The 19,596-nt window shown below is 39.3% G+C and overlaps 1 protein-coding gene across 1 annotated transcript in view; it reads left to right on the forward strand.

The window, feature by feature from the left end:
* The first annotated feature begins 866 nt into the window (after nt 1-866).
* The window catches only part of cdh6 (cadherin 6), a 33,625-nt gene continuing 14,895 nt past the window's right edge, over nt 867-19,596 (forward strand). Inside the window, exons 1-5 of the mRNA XM_057334480.1 lie at nt 867-972; nt 14,042-14,366; nt 16,575-16,869; nt 17,429-17,548; nt 18,876-19,049. Of these exons, the coding sequence (XP_057190463.1) occupies nt 14,148-14,366; nt 16,575-16,869; nt 17,429-17,548; nt 18,876-19,049 (808 nt within the window). The 5' untranslated portion in view covers nt 867-972; nt 14,042-14,147. The remainder of the gene's footprint in view (nt 973-14,041; nt 14,367-16,574; nt 16,870-17,428; nt 17,549-18,875; nt 19,050-19,596) is intronic.

Genomic DNA, 19,596 nt, shown 5'->3' on the forward strand with positions numbered 1-19,596 from the left:
AGGAGTGAGCTAAGCAACTAATATAAACCCTTGTGTTATGATTGACAGGGATAGATGAAAAGGCTCCTCTCAAACTTAGAGATCAGCTTTATAAATGAAAAAAGTGAGGGAATACAAACATAATAAAATACATCAGTGAAAATAAGAGAATGATGGAATAATTCCTTTATGATGGAAACAGGTGCTTCTTTAATGCATCAGTAAGCCTCGTAACCCCTGTCAGAGAAGTCTAGCACAAACACAGAACTGAAAAGATATGAATGGTAAAACTTCACGAACCACAACAGCTATGCACAGTCAATAGATTTATGACACCATTTATGACACAACCTCCTGAAAAACAGTAGGCTAAAGATTCTAAGGGTTTCAATTACAAATACCAATTACAAGAACCATCAGCTTTTTCCCATTAAAAACATTACAAATTGTATTAATATAGTGTGTTTTGGGCTTTATTTGTGTCAGTGTGATGCTCATTCATTGTAGTGTTTTTAACAAGTGATCTACTGTACATTAGGCTACTTTTTATTGAGTCCATTAAAATGCTATTGTTTTTTTTCTGCAGGGAAGTCAGTGGCTTAACCTGAAAAGCACAATTTTTAAAAATTGAATATTTTATTATTATTTTTAAAGGACCTTAATCATTCAATAGATTCGTAAAAAATGTGAAATAAGTGGAAAGTTAATATGACTGACCCAAATATCTCGACGATATCATAAACGCAGGCTTAATTTTCAAACAACTTTGGCATCGGGTGATGTTCGCGATCCCTCTCAGTCCTCGCGCTGCGAGTGACAGCCAATCAGCGCCCTTGTCCCCTTCAGAGAGCGCTGATGCTGCGCGCGGCGCAGGGGAGGAGAGAGACGGAGGGGCTAGAGAGAGAGGACGAGAGGACTATAGTACAGTCTCTTCACTGCACTCAGCGGATGCGCATAAAAAGCAGGACTACCCCTCTACCCATCAGCACGGAGGTAAGTTAAGTGAAATGGATTTAACTTACCTATTCGTGCGTTTAAATGAGCAGATCGCATTAAATATTTATGCGATGTTTGACCTGTGCGCGGTAGCTGACTTTCGAGGATGCGCGTAGATTGATGCTGTCAGAATTGGCCCGAATACTTTTTAAACTACGAAGCAACACAAGAGGGATGTTTATAATAGCAGAACATGCAAGCAGTATTTACCGAAAATAATTTTTACATGCTAAAGATTTATTGGCACTGTTGGCTTTAGTTTGACAAAGGTCGTAATGATAAACCAAACAGACAGGCCTCCAGTCGACATTGATGTTTTCGTAACTGTTATTTGTTATGCGTTAATTCCTAATGTGACACAATCATCTAAAATGATTGTTTGAAGAAAGTTTGTGCTACTGTAGTTTTAAGCTGTATCTATCCGCGGTCTATCTGTTGAACGGAACGGAATAGCCTATAATGAATGCGCTTACAGTTATTCACATTTCAAATCCGACACGATAACACCGAACAATGTCTTTCTACATAGGCAACACAAACAACATCTGTTATTGGCTATACTGTTTTATCCGTGACAGTCAGTTTAGAGGTTAACTACATGCGACAGAGGCTCAGTGTTGCTTTGTTGAATCCTGTTTCTGTATAGCCTATACGTAGCTTGTTTCAATGTCAGCCCTGTCAAAACTATACGACGATAACTTTCATATTCGTACGTACGACGCTGTTGTGAACAGGTTGTGGCTCTGTATGGGGGTCATCATTTCTGGCACTTGTGGAATTCTAGATGCATTCATTTTTCTTGTGTGTGCGCGCGCGTGTGTGTGTGTGTGTGTGTGTGTGTGTGGTCTAATAAAAAGATTCTGTATGTATTTAATATATTATTAATATAATGCATTTATGTAGTAGCCTAAGAGAAGATAATTTTTCATTTTCACAGACTCTGCAGTAATGCAGTTTAAATCCTGTGAATGACTATAGATTTGGCACACTGTAATATATCTGTCATTTCATATACTGTATATATGATCCTGTGGTGTTGCTTGTGCATTGGTTGGTTGGTTGTGCAGTGGTGGATTTTAGGCCAGATGTAGGCCTGTTAGATATGATTATTTCTAATGATGATTATTATTGATGATATTGTAAAGTCAGTAACACTTTACATAAGGTTGTATTTGTTAACATTAGTTAATGCATTAGTTAACATGAACTAACAATGATCAATAATTCTACAGCATTTATTCATCATAGTTCATGTTCATTTCAGCATTTACTAATACATTTTTTTAATCAAACATTGTAGCTGTTAACATTAGTTAATGCATCATGAACTAACATGAATGATATTAGCTAACATTAGCAAAGATTAATAAACGCTGAAAAACTACACCAGTTAATGTAGCTAATGCATAAACTAATTGTTATCTCATAATACAAAGTGTAAAACAACACTTTGTCAATAGTCTTAGGATGCAAAGATTCAAGACCGTCAGCCAACTGCAAGATATCGTTGAAGTTAAGAACACCTTATTGACAGTCCTTTTAGGAAACTTTCTCATTACAAATTTTACTTTTTATTTTAATTTAAAATAATGCAAATATTGTTGGGTATTTACAGAATCCAGTTTTCAAAAAGGAGTTTATAAAAATACATTTCACACAAACGTAATACTGTATGTGAGAATATTGAGTAAGCTAATAGTCAAATGGTTAGAATTCATTTCAGGTTGTACTTAGTTTTACCAAAGTCTGCACAGATGAACCAAATGGCCTTACTGAAATTCCCTCACAACAAGCCACCTCACGTTTGGAGGGAGAATAAAGTTCATTTTTGATTGTGAAATGCCTTTTATTGCTTTTTATCATGAGCATTTTTGTAACTTAAAGTTGAGGGGTTTTTTTTGTTTTTATCACTCAAATAAAAAAAACCCATAAATGACAATGTTATACCAAGTATGAAGCATATTTAAAATATGATCTTTTAGAAACAAATAGACATTAGTTTCTTTTTTCTCCATCATAAGTTTCACACTGAGTGTCTTGCTTGTATGTAAATGTTTTAGTTGGCTTTGTATGATAATTAGATCTGCGCTATCTGTCACCTAGACAATGGGCCACACTTTGCTGTGTTTGCTTGCAGGAGATGAAGCAGGATAACATTGATTAGCGCATCAATGTGATTAATTTCACCCAAGAGTGATTTATGAACCTCACTTGTGCTTTTAGCCCATTTATGGAAAGCCTCATAAATACTGGATATCCCCAAAATGAAGTGCTTTTTCAGATGGTGACAACCCCAAAAAAACCCACAAAAGCGAAGCAAGAGTTTAAAACTAATTTGCTGTTCTGACGTTAGAACACTTTAAAAATCAATAGAACAGCGTTTATCTACACCTACCTTAGCTGAATACAATGTGATGGATTTTCTTTACCCATTCCTCGCCTGCTATCTGTTTTTAGTTTCCTGGTTAGTTTGTGTTTTGTCGCTGTTTACTAATTTGCAACATTTGGAGCGAGGTTTGTACGTACTACGTGAATCTTTAAATGGCCTCACAAAGGGAAATATGTTCGGTGTCTGTGATAATAAGTTTACATCCAACAGACTGGTGCTGTTGTATTCTTTCATCCGCATTGTCCCTATCAAAAATGGCCTTGATAAATGAAAGCTCGGTGCGTCCTCCATAGCATACCCCTCACATCAGTCAGTACATAAGATGACAGGGCAGATCACAGAGGGTGTGAGAGAATTTGGAGGGGAAAATAGCATTGATAATGAAAAACAAACTTGAAACGGAATTGGAAATTCACAATGAATATTTCCGCCATGAGGGCTGGTGCTTTGGAATAAATAAGGATGGCTTGCTCTTTTTGTGAGCGCGCTGTGTGAAGCGAGACTGCTGATGACATCATGTTGAAGAAGTCCTGCCATGGCTGCATTTATGTAAGATGATTTATTCAGCGAGCGCATGACTGCTTTGCATGTGACCTGCGACTTCCCCAGCTTTAGCTTTTAATCACAGTAACCCCGGCAATTTAAGTCAACTTCACTGAAACTCTCCAGCGGTGTACGGTTCACCAAAGGGAGGGGCAACGTTTAAATCAATCAAACGTTTGTGGATACGTTGGCTTGTGTCATCCAGGTTAATGTTGAGAGGAATGCTTTCACAAAGCATCCTTATTATTAGCCGAAGACCTTTAATCAAAATTTCTCCTCAAAGTTCTTCATGCACGTTTGAAGTGACTTTTGATTCGTGAATTACGAATGAGTAACTTCGCTCAGCTGTCTCGGTTGATGTGATCCGCTGTGGCTGGTACACGTTGAAGCTGAGCTCTCCACTCATGTACGCATGTGATATGTGGAATCATTTTTTATATTTACATGTAAGACAACTCTAACTGTCTCCATATGTCTGCTATGTGACACAAAGTAGCATTTCGCTTTTTGCCATAAATCATTATTAGTCACATTCAAATTTTGACGTCCAAGGTTTGGAAGGAAAGTGACGACTTGCATGGAAATCGTGTGTGGCTAATTATCTGCTGGTTGGTATTTGAGATAAAGCGCGCTGAACACTACAGCCCACTGTGTGGGGATGTATCCTTTAGAGTAGCCTCTTGTAATAGAGTCTAGATTTGCATAACTAAGGACCTTCCCCCTTTAGAACTCGAAACAATGTCCACGGTATCTGGCTGCACCTAATTACTCACCAGAGCTGAGTTGTCAAAGATGTACTTTTTGCACAGGCAGCGTCCAATCATGTATTCCACTTACAAGCACAAATATAGGCTAATATCATTAGTGCCTTTCGGTTGTCATGGTTCTATCAATTGATTGCTTTCTCTTCTTACACGAGCCAGTCCAAATCGACACCAAATCTCTCCAATTTTCACAATCACCCTAGATGTGTGATATCTCTAGCACCTAAAAAGACCATTCTGATGAGCAATTGCAGTTTCAAACCTAGACTGGTGGATATTGCCACATTCTGCTGCAAAGGCAAACTGCATTACAGATACATTTGGCCTTGAAAAGACAAACTATCGTAGCAGAAACACGGCACAAAAGCAAATAGTTATTAGTGCGGAGTCGGAATGTGGTCAAAAGCCCCAAGCACGAAAGGGCAAGAAATACAAGCGTCCTGTTCAAATTTACTGTATGGTTCATGTGTTTTTTTGGTAATTGAGGAACGGTCTACTGTGGAAAGAATAAAGCAATGTCTTTTGTAAAAGAAGAGCACCGACTAATAACCTGGCAGATCCGATGGTGGTTTCAGGCAAAGAGAATAGAAAGAGTTTTAATCAACATCCTTTAACCTTTGCTCCCCGCTCGCCTTGAACAAGCTGGCTTTTAATTCCGAGACATTCCAGTTGCTGCTCGCACGTTGTTTTGGGGTTTTTTGTGGTCACAGAGCGTTTTCAATTTTTATTGCTGCGGTTTGTTAATGTCAATAAATGTCATTATTGATTATTTCAGTTGATATATATTTTTATTTTTTTCTCGCATGGGGCCAAAACAATAATACCAACTTAGATGCAGAATCAAATGTCAAACCATGTTGTGATAGCAATCAAGATGACATGGTGTGACCTTTGGAAATGGAAGCATTGTTACCTTGATTGTAAAACTCCTGTCTCCTACAAAGCGAGGGTTAGAGGCATCAGAAACACAATGAATTAAGACTCGGTCAGGAACTATTTCATTTAGATACCTTCACGTACATCCCGGCCATAAATTGAAACGTAGTCTGGGGTTAAACAACCACACGGCTGCCTGGAGCGCAAGGCAAGGTGCCACACTTACAAGATGTTGTGAATCTACGGATGAGTTAATGGTTTTGTCAAGCTGTAAAAGGGCCTTCGGGATAGAAGAACACACAATAAATATCAACTATGATCCGAGAAACAGACTGTTTGACTATGACAGCCCCGGCAAACTCTATTAACACTGTGTTTGTGATTTGGGTGTTTGTCAGTCGCCGAAGTGACAAGTAAACAAGCACTCGCGTAAACGCGCGCTCGCAAAAAGACGAGACGCAGGGACATTTGCATTGCAATGGGGGCTGCATTCCAGAGTTGAATCACAATGTTGGAGGGAGACTGCTGTCTTGCGGGCTCCCGCCGTGCTCTTTACACCCAGGCCGTAAAACTGCAGTTCCCACGGCTTCTCGCGGCGTTCACGAGGGGAGCCCTAAACAAACACCCCACTATGATGTTATGGGATTACAGGGGAACCTTTCCAGCACCACTGTAAATGCCAATGCCACAGCGACACAAAGGTTAACAGGTGTTTGGCGCTATCTGTTTGAACAGTCTGCATGAATTGACAAGGGAAAGGCAGGCTGCAGCCCGCGACACGCTCGGGTCCACCTCATGAGCAAGTGAATGGCGGGTGGCTAAATGGGGATTTGAGGGACATTTGATTTTAGCAGGTTCGGCTAAATTGCTTTAATTCACCACACAGTACGGTCCACTCCAGGCAATTTGTGTGTCAAAACCACACGCATTCGCCATTATGGTGGCCGAGCAGGAAAAGCAGATTCTGAGTCAGTGGCACAACATTGCTTCCAGATCACATTATGGCCTCTCTCGTTACGTAATTAAGCGGACCCATCTGGTATGGGCAGCACTCCCTGACACTAATTGTGTTGGTGTGCACATGGCCGTCCAATTGAGTAAAAAAGACCTCCAACATTTGAGTCCATTATCGCCTACTGTTGAGATTAGGGCGCACATGTTGCTGAGAAGATTATGGTGGAGGGTCGGGGACACTTGTGTGTTGGAGGGCCGAGGTTTGAGGATTAAGTCTCTTAATGGTGTGGTAACTTTATAGGTTAAGCACCAACAGAAATCCAATCACATGCCTAGTTACTTTTTACCATTGGCATGAACAATTGAGTCATGGATTAAATACTATTGGCTGAAAAACCTTTGAATTATAGTACTTAATTTTTTTATGTAGCACTTTTAGGACAGTATACCCATGGAATTTAAGAATAAAGGAATAAGACAGTGTAAACAAAGTGAGTTTATCCAATTTAGTTTCATTTCTAAATTGCTTTTAACTAGGGGTGTGACGTGCCAGTGACAAGATTTATTGTTGAGGTGAAAAGCTTGTGATATCACATGATGGAGTGTGATGGTGAAATTAGTATTAAAGCTGCCCCCACACTCTGTTTTTTACACAAAATCAACACAAACAGTGTGTTAATATCAACACATCTCTTTTACGCGTGCACCACTTAAATCATATTATAATTCATTAAAATATCACAAGCTGATTTCAAATTCAGCCCAAATTTTTATGCATTTTGTGATTTTCAGTTAAATAAAAGACTATCTTTTCATATATTCTAGGGATGCAACGAATGTTCGGCAACCGAAAATATTAAGTGAAATGGCCGAATACATTTTTCTGAACATGACGTGTGATATGATCAAGCAGCAACCAATGCAGAGAGAGAGAAAGAGAGAGACGCTTTATTAATGCAGCAAAAATATCAGCAGTGTGTGGAGCATTTTTAAGTGTCAGAAAAAGACACAGCACGGAACTTGCCACGCTGGAGTAAATTTCTGAATGTAAGCGTCTTTACCGGTCGGTAACTTGTGTACTTCATGGAACGGGCGGTCTGACAGTAGCCCCGCCGCTCGAGACATCCTTTGACATCATACAGTGGTCGCATGCAGAGGCGGATTAACCATATGGGCAATTGGGCAAGTGCCCAGGGGCACCAAGACTTTAGGGGCACCAAATAAACCCGCAATACAAAATATTTTTTTTATAAATGTACATAAGCATTTGTTTTTTAAAACTTAAGTCACGCATCTGCGCTAAATAGGCGTGGCACCATGTGCGGGAATACCCCCACTTTCAGATAAAAATGGTTCTGTCCTCCGCACTTTATCGACACACCTCCGCCAATATTCCCGCCCATGTTATCTGGTTAGTTACATAGATTTGAGTGAATTAACATTCAGCCAATCACAAGTGAGTGTTATGAGGTGAGTCGTCTTTCGTGTAGCCTACACTTTAATCTTCAAACAGATGGAAGCGGGAACGATGCAGAGCGCATTGTTGTAGCGGCGACTAAAAACGCGGGGATTAGCACTGATTAATAAATGTATATATACATGGCATGCGTCAGAAATAAGATGTTATAGTGCCAATAATGTATGCTAATAGTACGTGGAGGTAAGGCCACTATTTAAGATCCAAACCTGGGTTTTAAAGTGAAAGTGAAAGTGAAGAACGGTCGGTGTCATCACTATAGCAATCAATTCATATGTGTCCTGTTTAGTGGAGTACACTTTTATCTTAGTACTTATGTGATCGTTTAGTAAGAAGAATATACACATACTGTGCTTAAATAGAGCGTTTGAATAGCTGTATAGCAGTTAAAATAGTAACAATAACGTTTCATGTTATTTTTATGAATAACCTTGCTATACATTGTAATCTGGTGAATGCCACTTTGGTGAATTAAAGTCCCAATGTCCTGAAAATCTGTACATTGTTCCATTGTCCCCCTAATGTGAATACATACATGCAAACTATAGTGTGTGTGCGTGTGCGTGTGTGTGTGTGTCGTGGCACGCACAACATTTACACCTGTTAAAAAATGTTAGTGATTTTTTTTCACTACATCAAAACCTGAAATGTAACATTACAACACAAAGCAGGTGCCCCTTAACTACAGTAGGCCTAATTGTTAAAAATGCTTGAAAATCTTTTAATATATAAATCTTTTAATGAGTGGATTCTTTCGTGTGGGTAGGTGGGTTGATGGGGAGGCACCTCTGGGGCTGTTGCCCAGGGGCACCATGAGGTCTTAATACGCCTCTGGTCGCATGCACACAGTTCCCTGTACTAAACATCTTGTCAAAGTATGTTCTGTGCATCCCGGCCACGAGTGCACCTTCTGAGAAAACAGTGACAGTAATCTTTTGTGGGTGGAGTTAGGAGGAGAGACGTGATCTGAAATGGTTGTCAGTCAAAATAGCTTGCAAGGATTTTTTTTAAAATAATTTTGTGTTTTGTTGTAGGGGTACAGAGTACAGTACATTCTTTCAGCAGTCAGTTAAAGGCATAATATATGCTTTTCAAGAAGGGAGAGGGCTACATGTTTTTGTTTTAATTTAGCCTATACTTGTTTTGCTCAATTTTAATTTTAAGTTATATTGTAATTATATTGAAAAGCAAGACAAAATATAAAAAGCACATTTTGACCATTCAGTTTATACAATAGTGAAAAAATAGGCTAAATAAAGAGAAGAAATGCGAAAAGCCATGTTTGGTATTCGGCCAAGTGTTTCATTTTTATTCGGCTTCAGACAAGAATTTTAATTTCGGTGCATCCCTTATATATTCCGTCATTGAGGATTTCTGAAAAATAGTGAAAAAATCTTGTTTTGTTCACGTGAACCAGATCTGGTGTCTCATCTCGTGGGGAAAGTTTTTTGTCACACCCCTACTTTTAAGAATGAGCATTGTTGCAAATCAGCTTTAAGGAAATGGCAATATTTTAGTAGATATAAAGATATTCTAGAACCTTGTTTCCTTTACATAATATTCCCCACTGAGGCGCTAACTAAAACAAGAAGCAAAAATGACCTACAGTCATTTAGCAAATTAATTTATGTACTCTCTAGTCTCTACGTTTTCTAGGTGTTCCAGGTAATGTCATTATTGAGCAAGCCAGTGCATCATCTTACTGTAACTATATGCCATCTTAACTATGTAAATACATTTTATTTATATAATTATGTTACACACGCTGTAGCAACGGAAGCTATACTGTAAAGTATTGTTGTCTCTTTTTTAGTTTAGTAGAGGGATAGTTTAAATTCTGTCATCATTTACTTACCCTCTTGTCATTTCAAACCTGTATGACTTTATTTCTTCTGCAGAAAACTAAAGAAGACACTTTGAAGAATGTTGGTAACTGAACAATGGCGGTACCCATTGACTTCTAGTGTATGGACACAAAACCAATTCAAGTCAATGGGCCCTGCTGTGGTTTGGTTACCACCATTCTTCAAAATATCTACTAAACCTTTAGCTCATGCAATCTAAATGCACCACTTAGAATACTTGTTTAGCACACAACCAATGCAAGTTATTTACCAATCACAAATTTACAGCAGTTCATTAATGTCGTGGTCGTAGGTGGACTCCTTTGACCCGACTGTTCACCACGCTGTGTCCTAACAAATAAACACAACAATATTATGTGCCATTTTACGCTCCAATTCTGTCTACAAAAAACCACAGCATCGGCTCTCCGCTGATTTTGAATCATAGTCCTGTCGCTGCCAGACAAACTTGTTGTTGTATGTAAACCTTAAGCAAAGCGTAAAAATAGCACTGGCAAATGTAGGCTAGGTCAGATATGGGGAAAACTTATGTCTAAAATGAATAAATCAATCGTCACTTACAGCCAAGCAAGACCGTTGCGGGATAAGTGATACCTTAGCATTCGAAAACCCAGCTGTCTAGACAGCCCTTTTCCCCCAAACAGACAAATCAATAAATATCGATTACACGCTATGCCCTGGGGAATGACACCGATATGCTACACGGCTGGCAAGTGCACTGAATGGACCGAAGAGAAGCTTGGATGTGTTTAAGTGTATCACACTGACTGAATTTGTGTTCACCTGATCTCGACTTTTACCTCTCGCGCACTGTTGCTTGGCGGTAGGAAGGGAGCCGCAATCAAACATGGCATATGTCTCCTACCATTTGCTCGAGCGAGATGAAAACTAGCTTGAGATTTTTCTCTTAGCGTTTTCGTTAAGATGCGATGTAGCCCGAAGCGAAAAGACGAGCATTGGTTAGAAAGGCACAAAAAAATATTCATGTAGGAAATCAAACATTTATGCTATCGCTATCATGAGACGTTATATCACGTAGGATGGCTATGCAAACAGGAATGACCTATTTAAGAGCTTTGGAGTCGACTCTTTCTAGTTAATGGCTGGTGGTCCGGTGCCTTATTCATTATAATAGTGAGCCTGGAGACAGTGTGTGGCATTAGCTAGATCTGTGTCTCTCTGCTCTGTTGGTCTGTGTTCTCGCAGCAAGACTTGTTACCTGTCGCCTCCCTCCTTGCTGCCTGTGGCTGACATTCTGCTTCTCTCAGTCCTAATTGCCCCTGTGGGACTTATCAGGGCTGCTGTGGCTGTCTGCAGCGTGGCAGAGCTTACAGTGAGGGCCACGCTTGGGGCCCCGCCTCCCTCTCCCCTCTCTCTCCCTGCGACCGCCACAGGTGTCGGCAGTCTTCCTATTCTTACCTGTCAGTCCCACACCCGGCCCCCACCCTTCCGCTCACGGTCCCTAGGGCCTCGGAGGAGACCGTGTCTTTGAAGCCAAAAAAAAAGTAAAATAAAAAAAATAGGACAACTGATGTCTCAAGGTCAGATTGCTCGGTAAATTGCCTGATCTGAAAATAACAGCAGATAACATTCAGCCAGATACAAGTCAGATGCCTCCGAGGTTAATTTGTTTAGTCTGCGTATTGGATATCAGACTGCCATGGCGTTGTTTATGACAGGCACCTGACGACTTAATTGCTTTAGCGCTGCAGTAATTGCAACATGAAAAAGTTATTAAAAAATTGCACGTAAATCTGTTTAAAATGGGTCTGTTTGCAGTGAAGTCTTAAAGTCTTTGTGAAAATGCTTCTATTTTGTATTTCTCTCCCCCCAAAAATCACAATTTTTTCATTATTATTTTATTTATTTATATGAAGGGACAATGCACATTAATTAATTAATAAATACTTTAAATACGCAAGTACAGTTGGTTAACTACAATAGTTAACATGAAGTAACAATTAACAATATTTATACAGCATTTATTCATCTTAATGTTAATTGCAACATTTATGAACACATTTAAATCAACATACAATGAACAACTGTGTTTGGATAGTTGACAAATAAACCGCAAGCGTCAGTCCTATGGTGTGACATTGCAAAAATTTAGAAAAAAATAACAATAACGATAAATCCCTCTTGTGCTATTTTATATTATAAAATTAATACTATTAAATAATATATTATTAACAGTTTGTTTTCTTTTGCTCTCCCACAATAGGACACATGGTGTCAATTATCTATTTGTATTAACTAACATTAAGGCTAATAAATTCTGTAAAATAAATAGTAATAGTAAGTAAATATTATTTAAAAAAATAACTGGAATGTTTTGATTATTTTGTATTTCCCTCTTTTGGTTGAATGGCATAAAGCATTTTCATTAGCATAAATTCCACAAAGTTGTCTTTTTGACTATACTGACCAACAGTACAGGACCGTAAATATTTCTTATTAATTTTACATTAAACGTTCTGGTTATTTTCAAGATTAAATTATGTTCAGAATTTCAGACTTACTGTACATCCAGATTTTCACTGTGGTAATAGACTTCTGAAGTTCACTGTATATTACTAGGCTCTTAAAGTGACCATGGTGGGGCTTTCAAAAATGACACAACAGTGGGCCTGTTAAATGAAGTGCTGTGTGAAACCGCAGCATCCCATTGAGCTCTCAAAGGTTTGTGCTTGTGTTTAAGTACAGCGGGGGAATTTCCACCCTTCACTATCCATCTCTCTCGCAGCAGGATGGACTTGTAAATGAACGAGCAGACATTTTGTGGCGGAAACTGTGTCTGTTCACCCTGACACACCGTGTAACAAAACCGCTTTAGATCCAGCTGAGTTCCCCCGGCAGGACCGTGTCAAGGGATTTGCCAGGTCACAGAACTGAGCAAAATGGCTGCCTGGGTTTGACTAAAAGACCAGCACGAATAAACTACATTTGTCGGACATGAGAGGGTCTGTGTCGTCCCATTTGTACTGAAATACACAGGTAGAGCCAAACCACTCTCATATTAATACATACATAGAGCTCCCGTGATCATTTCTAGCTCATTGAGTTTGACAGCAAATCAATATTCCCCAGTATCTACAGTATTGTAACCTAATTCAATTAGGCCAATTCATAAAGCAGAGCATAATGGAGCTAATGGAAAGCGCTATTAGGGGAATAGCGGTACCATTTCAGTCATACGTGGAAGTATGAAAGTCAATTCGGCATTACAATTGTGCATTTCCATCTGAATCCATCTGATGTTGACCCGCTGCATTTTTACAGCGAGTCAGAGGCAGTGCGCCGATGTCACGAGCAATATTGTAACTCGAAAACCGAGGTCATAAAATGCAATTCATAGAGAGGCCTGCATCTCCTCTTCGCTCTACGCAATCACATTGGCAATCTGCTTGATAAAGTGTGAGAGGCAGTAAGGGCGGGCGTTCGGTTGCAGAGCGAAAACAGGAAACGTGTTGATTGCTGATTATTATGGGGTGGCAGGATGCTTTTGTCTCTCAGACTGGCGTTCCAGCAGGTCAGTTGAGATCCAGCGGGCTATTGTGACCATGCATGCTGATAAAACCCAGCACGCATCACCGCAACCCTCCCTGCTTTATGTTTGTAGGGCAGCTGAACTCAATAGCGCTGCAAGTGTTTAGATCTTTAAAGTGGGGCATTTAGAGAGCATGCGTATTGATTAATTGATTTCAGATTTGCGAGAGCTCGGCCATCGGCCTGCTTCGCTGTATTTTAGGACACTGGGGTTAATGGCTGGATGCGCAAAAAAAGCTTTTCTGCCTTTTATCACGTAAGTGCTGCTCGGCGCTTTGAATGGCCTCTCATTTTAGACTTGGTAAATGTGGAATGGCAATTATATAGGTATCAGAGCCTCAGCCACTGGTTTTTGCAGAACTGCTATTTTATTGAGTGTGTTCCAGAGATACGTTTAATAAGGGAATGGTTGATGGATGATACAGAAGCTCAGGTTGCCTTTATTAAAATCAAATCAAATCCCTTTATTGTCACTCAACCATATACACAAGTGCAACAGTAGGTGAAAAACTTGGGTGCTGTTCCGACCAACATGGCAGTATGACAGATTACAAGGAAAAAAGAAATACAATTACTTTAATTAGGAGGGAAAAGATTTCTAGCAGCACTTCTTCAGCCAGTACGTGATAGTTTCTCAATTTCCTTTCAGGTACAGCGTGTGGCTGCAGAAAGAACTATGAGGGTGCCCTCCAGAACATTGTAACTTTGGAAGATAGGATCATCATCACTTGTAAGACACCCTAAGAGCAGGAAAGATGAGGACTTGGATTGTGGTTCTTCTGTGGGCGTGCATGCACCTGAGCGTGGATGCAATTTCTCTTTCGAGAGGACCGGTTCGAAGAAAAATCAAAGAACTTGAGGAGGGAAAACACAAAGGCACGGAGGCGCTCAGACGGTCCAAACGAGGTTGGATGTGGAAGCAGTTTTTTCTACAGGAGGAATACACAGGAGCGGACTATCAGTACATCGGCAAGGTAAGGGGATCATGTTTCGATGTAGGTCCGAGCAAAGTTGAAGGAGCAATGTCGTTGGAGACAGATTTGGTTTCATCACTTTTGATTCTGTCTCTGAAGTTATTAAACAGAGAATGATCAAAAGTACAGGTAGGCACATGAAGAAATCTCCAGTGTAGAGCCTTGCTGGATTTAAGATAAGAAACAGAATGAAAACTGACCTCCCTGGTCCATCACAGAGCAGCTCAAGCTCAGAGGTGTGCAGAGGATCAAAGATTAGAATAACAGATAACACCTCAGCACTGTTGATTAGAGCACAAGTTCACACTCTGGCTCCAGATGCTCTGCTACATGACTTAGGAAATTACACTGAACATATGAAGAAAAAACATTTAAATGGGTTTTTTTTTTCCATTTTAAATTGTGTTTACCATTTCTGTTTATTTCAGTGTTTATTGATGCTAATGCATAGCCTACATTATTACTTCAGCAATGAGGGTGTGTCCACACTGATAACACTGAACAGACACAGCAATAATGGCATGACATTATATTAAGTTAGCCCTTAAAGTTTTTTTTGACACAAATTGACATAATTTCACTCACAATTTGTATGCTTGCCTTTAAATATGTCCGTGATGCTGATTAACATTGAAAGCACATTGTGATGTCATGGATGTTCTAATAATGATCAAAGATGGTACTTACCTTCGTCCAGGTGGATGCTGCACATTGGTTGTAGTTGAGGAGATTCCCGCCTTCCCTGTAAAGCGCTTTGAGTACCCAGAAAAGCGCAATATAAATGCGACAAATTATTACCTTGAAGATTTTGAATACCCCTGGCTTACACGTTCGAAAATGATCTGCCATAAGATTCTAGTAGAGTGGTTTTATATGGTTAAAAAGACCTCCTTCAAGGGACAGTTCATCCCCCAAAAAATCTTTCATAGTTTACTCACTCTCATGTCATTCCAAGCCTCTATGACTTTCTTCTGCAGAACGCAAAAGAAGATATTTTGAAGCATGTTGGTCACCAAACAACACCGAAGCCCATTGACTTGCATTGTATGGAAGAAAAAAAACATTTCTAACTTATTTCTAAACGTCTTTAAGACATTTCTAATAAAAATCAAATTTATTTCTAAACATTCTAATACATTTCTAAAATACAATGCACGAGTCATACAGGTTTTAAACAACATGATGGTAAATACATAATGACACAATTTTTATCTTGGGGTCAACTGTCACTGTAAGTGTGGTATAATCATTTTGTGCATTGAGATATGTTGTGTTAATGTCAAAACAATAACAGACAGTATATAATATCATAGTGTGTATGATAAACTGTGTTTATGGTTGCCAAGCTTTAAAACAACGTTAATAGCATAGATGCATTAAACACTGCGGTCAAAGGGTGTGCGGTTTTTTTTCGCATTTTAAAAAGCTTTGAATGAAGCTCATTCAATCAGAATTTCATAATAATCTCATAATAAAGCTTTACAAAGGGTCACCATCCGGTGTAAGCGCAGAATTGATAAAGCTCTCGTTGTTTTGAACAGTTCGTGTCTAGATCATGTACCCGAGAAAGTGGAGTAGAATCAGTCGTTTCTAAAACGTTCACTGGCAAAGTCACCAAGAGCAATGGAGTTATTGTGTTTGAATGGTCTTTTGTATTTTACCACCCTATTTTGCTGTCACAAAGCTGCTCATTCAAGTGGAAAGAAGGATCAAATAACTCATTCAATTCTCAATCAGATGCCATTGTAAAAGTTAATCAAATCAGACCTCTGAAAGGTGACGTTCCTATCAATCAATCCCACCTTTTTTGGAATGGAATGAATTCAGAACTCTTAGGTGTGTTTCAACCGCACACCTTTCGGAGACTAAGAGTAAACAAGTAGGATTTACCTTCCGAATATCATGTGACAGAAGTGTCAGTGTTGGTAATAGGTGTGCATTCACCTTGATTGCACATTCAACTTTCAGTACTTTCATCTGATATGCCATCAAAATTCTATTCCACAAGGACTCATTTTCACATATTTACTACGGAGTACCTGTCTTTTGATACTCCCCCAGTAGAATTTCCTTGTTGTTTCATTCCTTCAAAATCAGCAGATATTGAATACAGCCAGAATATCAAATGCAATACATATTCATGAGCCTTATCAACGGATGAATGAGCGGAGGTGCTGATGAAATGCTTGACTCGCTTGCTCTCAACAGCTTCACTCAGATGTGGATAAAGGAGACGGCACGGTGATGTACGTTCTCGCGGGTGAAGGTGCAGGGACGATCTTTGTGATAGATGCCAACTCAGGAGATCTGCATGCTACCAGGACACTCGATAGGGAGGAGAAACCTTTCTACAGTCTCCGAGCTCAGGCTGTCAGCAAGAAGAACGGCCTTCCCCTAGAGCCGGAGACAGAGTTTATTGTAAAACTACACGACATCAATGACAATGAGCCCAAGTTTGACAAGGAGGTTTATACAGCGTCTGTGCCTGAGAGGTCACACATCGGTGAGTTCTGTCAGCTTGGAAAACATGCGTTTAAAATTGTGTAAGCACACATCAATCATAAATAAATCAAAAACGTTATTTATCCAATATTTGGTATTTTTATCTTTAAGGATCAAAAAGATCAAATGTTTACCCCAAAACTGTGAGGTGGATGCTTTCTCATACAATAGCTTTGAGTAGGGACTATAGCATGAAAGGGTTAGTTCACCCAAAAATTTAAATTCTCTCATCATTTCTCTCGTGTATTCCAAACCTGTATGACTTTCTTTCTTCTGTAAGAACACAAAAGAAGATATTTTGAAGATGGTAAGCAAACAACATTGGCCCCCATTGGCTTGCATTGTATGGATAAAAAACACTGAAACATCTCTCAAAATAAATGATGACAGAATGTTTATTTTTGGGTAAACAATTCCTTTAACAAGCACATGAAAGCCCATAAAAGTGACCCACAAGTGGCCATACTCCATCTTATATATACGAATAGTAGCTTTATGTGAAGTTGAAATTGACCAATTTTAAAACACATTTCTTATTCATTTGCAATTTTTTGTTTTAGGCACATATGTAACTCAAGTCACCGCCCAGGATGCAGACGACGAAATGTTTGGCCTCAGTGCAAAGCTCACCTACAGCATCAGCCAGGGTCACCCATACTTCTCAGTAGAGCCAAATACAGGTCAGTCCACATTGAGCTGTTATATCATCATCAGTCTTCTCAGAGATGGCAATATAGACAGTGAGAGAGTGTGCGTGCGTGTTTGTATATAATTTCATATTGGGCAAGAGTTGCTCTGTGGCTCTCCCGTTCAGCCGAGTAAATTCGCCCGGCGAGTTTAATCATCACTAATGTGTGTCCTGGAACATTTCCCGCGGAGGTCTTTGTTTAAACAAAAGAGAAATTGAAACACAAAAGCTCCCATGGCAGATTAGTATCCAACTTAACACTGATATGCTTTAGCCCAGATGGAATAGGAACGATGATGTACGTGTCACACCAGAGCTCATAAAATCCTAAAACTTAAAAAAGGGATATTCATTAAAGGCGGGGTTAATCCATTCAAAGAAACAGCAGGACCTGTACCACATAAATTAATCTCTGTCAGAGATCAGAATTCATATTTAGAGTCAACATGAAGCTTGCAATAAAATAAGAAAAATGCAGGCATTCGATTGGGCCATGAAAGTGGCCATTTTATACCTGTGTGTTCCTGTAGCTCAACTGGTAAAGCGTGGTGCTACACCAGCGCAAAGGTTGTGGGTTTGGTCTCCAAAGAACAAACATACTAAAAATGTGTATATTGTGAATGCACTTTGGATAAATGTGTCAAATGCATGCATGTCAATGCCATACTAAACTGAAGTAACCTGAATGTAAATTTGCTAAAATAATGCCGTAATGGCCATTTAACTATTGTCCAAAGCGAATAAGTTTAAGTGATGTCAGCAGAGAAGTAATTCCAGAGGATAAAAAGATGCATAAAACAATTTTGAATAAGCAAAATCTGCATGAAGATGGCAAATCGGGTCCATTTTGATTCTATGGTAACTATAATATAAAATGTCCTTTTGTTAACAACAGTCAAAGTTTAAATTAAATGTTAAAATTAATTGTTTACTGTACATTTGTAAATCATGCATGGTAGGATTCATTTTCTGTGCTATGAAAAGAACTTAATTTGCCAAAGGGCTGCTTTCTCCTGTAAGGTCCTCTGTTACTCTAAAAGTGCTTGCGATCAAATTGGTTTAGCTTGTAAAACACCGGTCTTAATAATCCAAGGTCTTGTTTCCTCGGGACCTGCGGCGATCTCTCAATCAGCAGCTGATGTCTTTAATAATCTCTGCGGCAAAATGTCAGTCTGAATACACGTATGCAATTAGTGCACTATACAAAGACAAAAAGGACTCAGCTGCTGTATTCTGCCGTCGTCTTTCTCTCAGCGCATGGAACCGGGCTGGATGATAATGAAAAATACACCAATAAAAATAAACCCTCTTTCCCTCAGGCATAATCCGGACAGCTCTGGGGCCTTCCGACATGGACAGAGAGCAGAGGGAACACTACCAGGTGGTGATCGAAGCCAAAGACATGGCCGGCCAGAAGGGGGGCTTAACAGGCACCACCACGGTCAACATTAGCTTAACTGATGTCAACGATAACCCTCCTCGTTTTACGAAAAGTAAGCATGCATTAACTTGTTTGAAAATCATTTGGGTGCGTAAACTTCAGCAGACTGGTGCGCATGGCGTTTATTCCATATTTCAGATGGATGTGGTTTAATGACAGTATTTCAACACACACCTCAGCAAGTAACAAATCAGACATTCCTTCAAAGCTCAACGAAACAAATATGATACAATTCTTTTGTGACCATTGTGTGAGGGGGAAAAGCGTATGTTGTCGGCTTTAGCAAGAGCATGAGGTCTGTATGTTAATCCTTATTAAATAGACTGAGTGGGCTGAGCTCGGTAACTCTTTTGCGTTTTCCCTTAATAAAATCTATTCTTTTAAATTTTTAAGCCTGCGTGCAAATAGAAATGGCTTTAACAAGATTTTCTGTCAGTTAATCAGAGAAATTTAGGCTGTAAGCACAAAGCAGAATTATAACAGGCAGTACTGCATTTGTCACATTTGCCATTCATTAAAATATAGATGTTGAGAGAACAACAATACAAAGTAAGCATTGCCAGCAATTTAATTGGCCGAAATGTTATATGATGTGATCT

The sequence above is a fragment of the Triplophysa rosa genome, linkage group LG5, assembly GCF_024868665.1.
Source record: "Triplophysa rosa linkage group LG5, Trosa_1v2, whole genome shotgun sequence".
NCBI lineage: Eukaryota > Metazoa > Chordata > Actinopteri > Cypriniformes > Nemacheilidae > Triplophysa > Triplophysa rosa.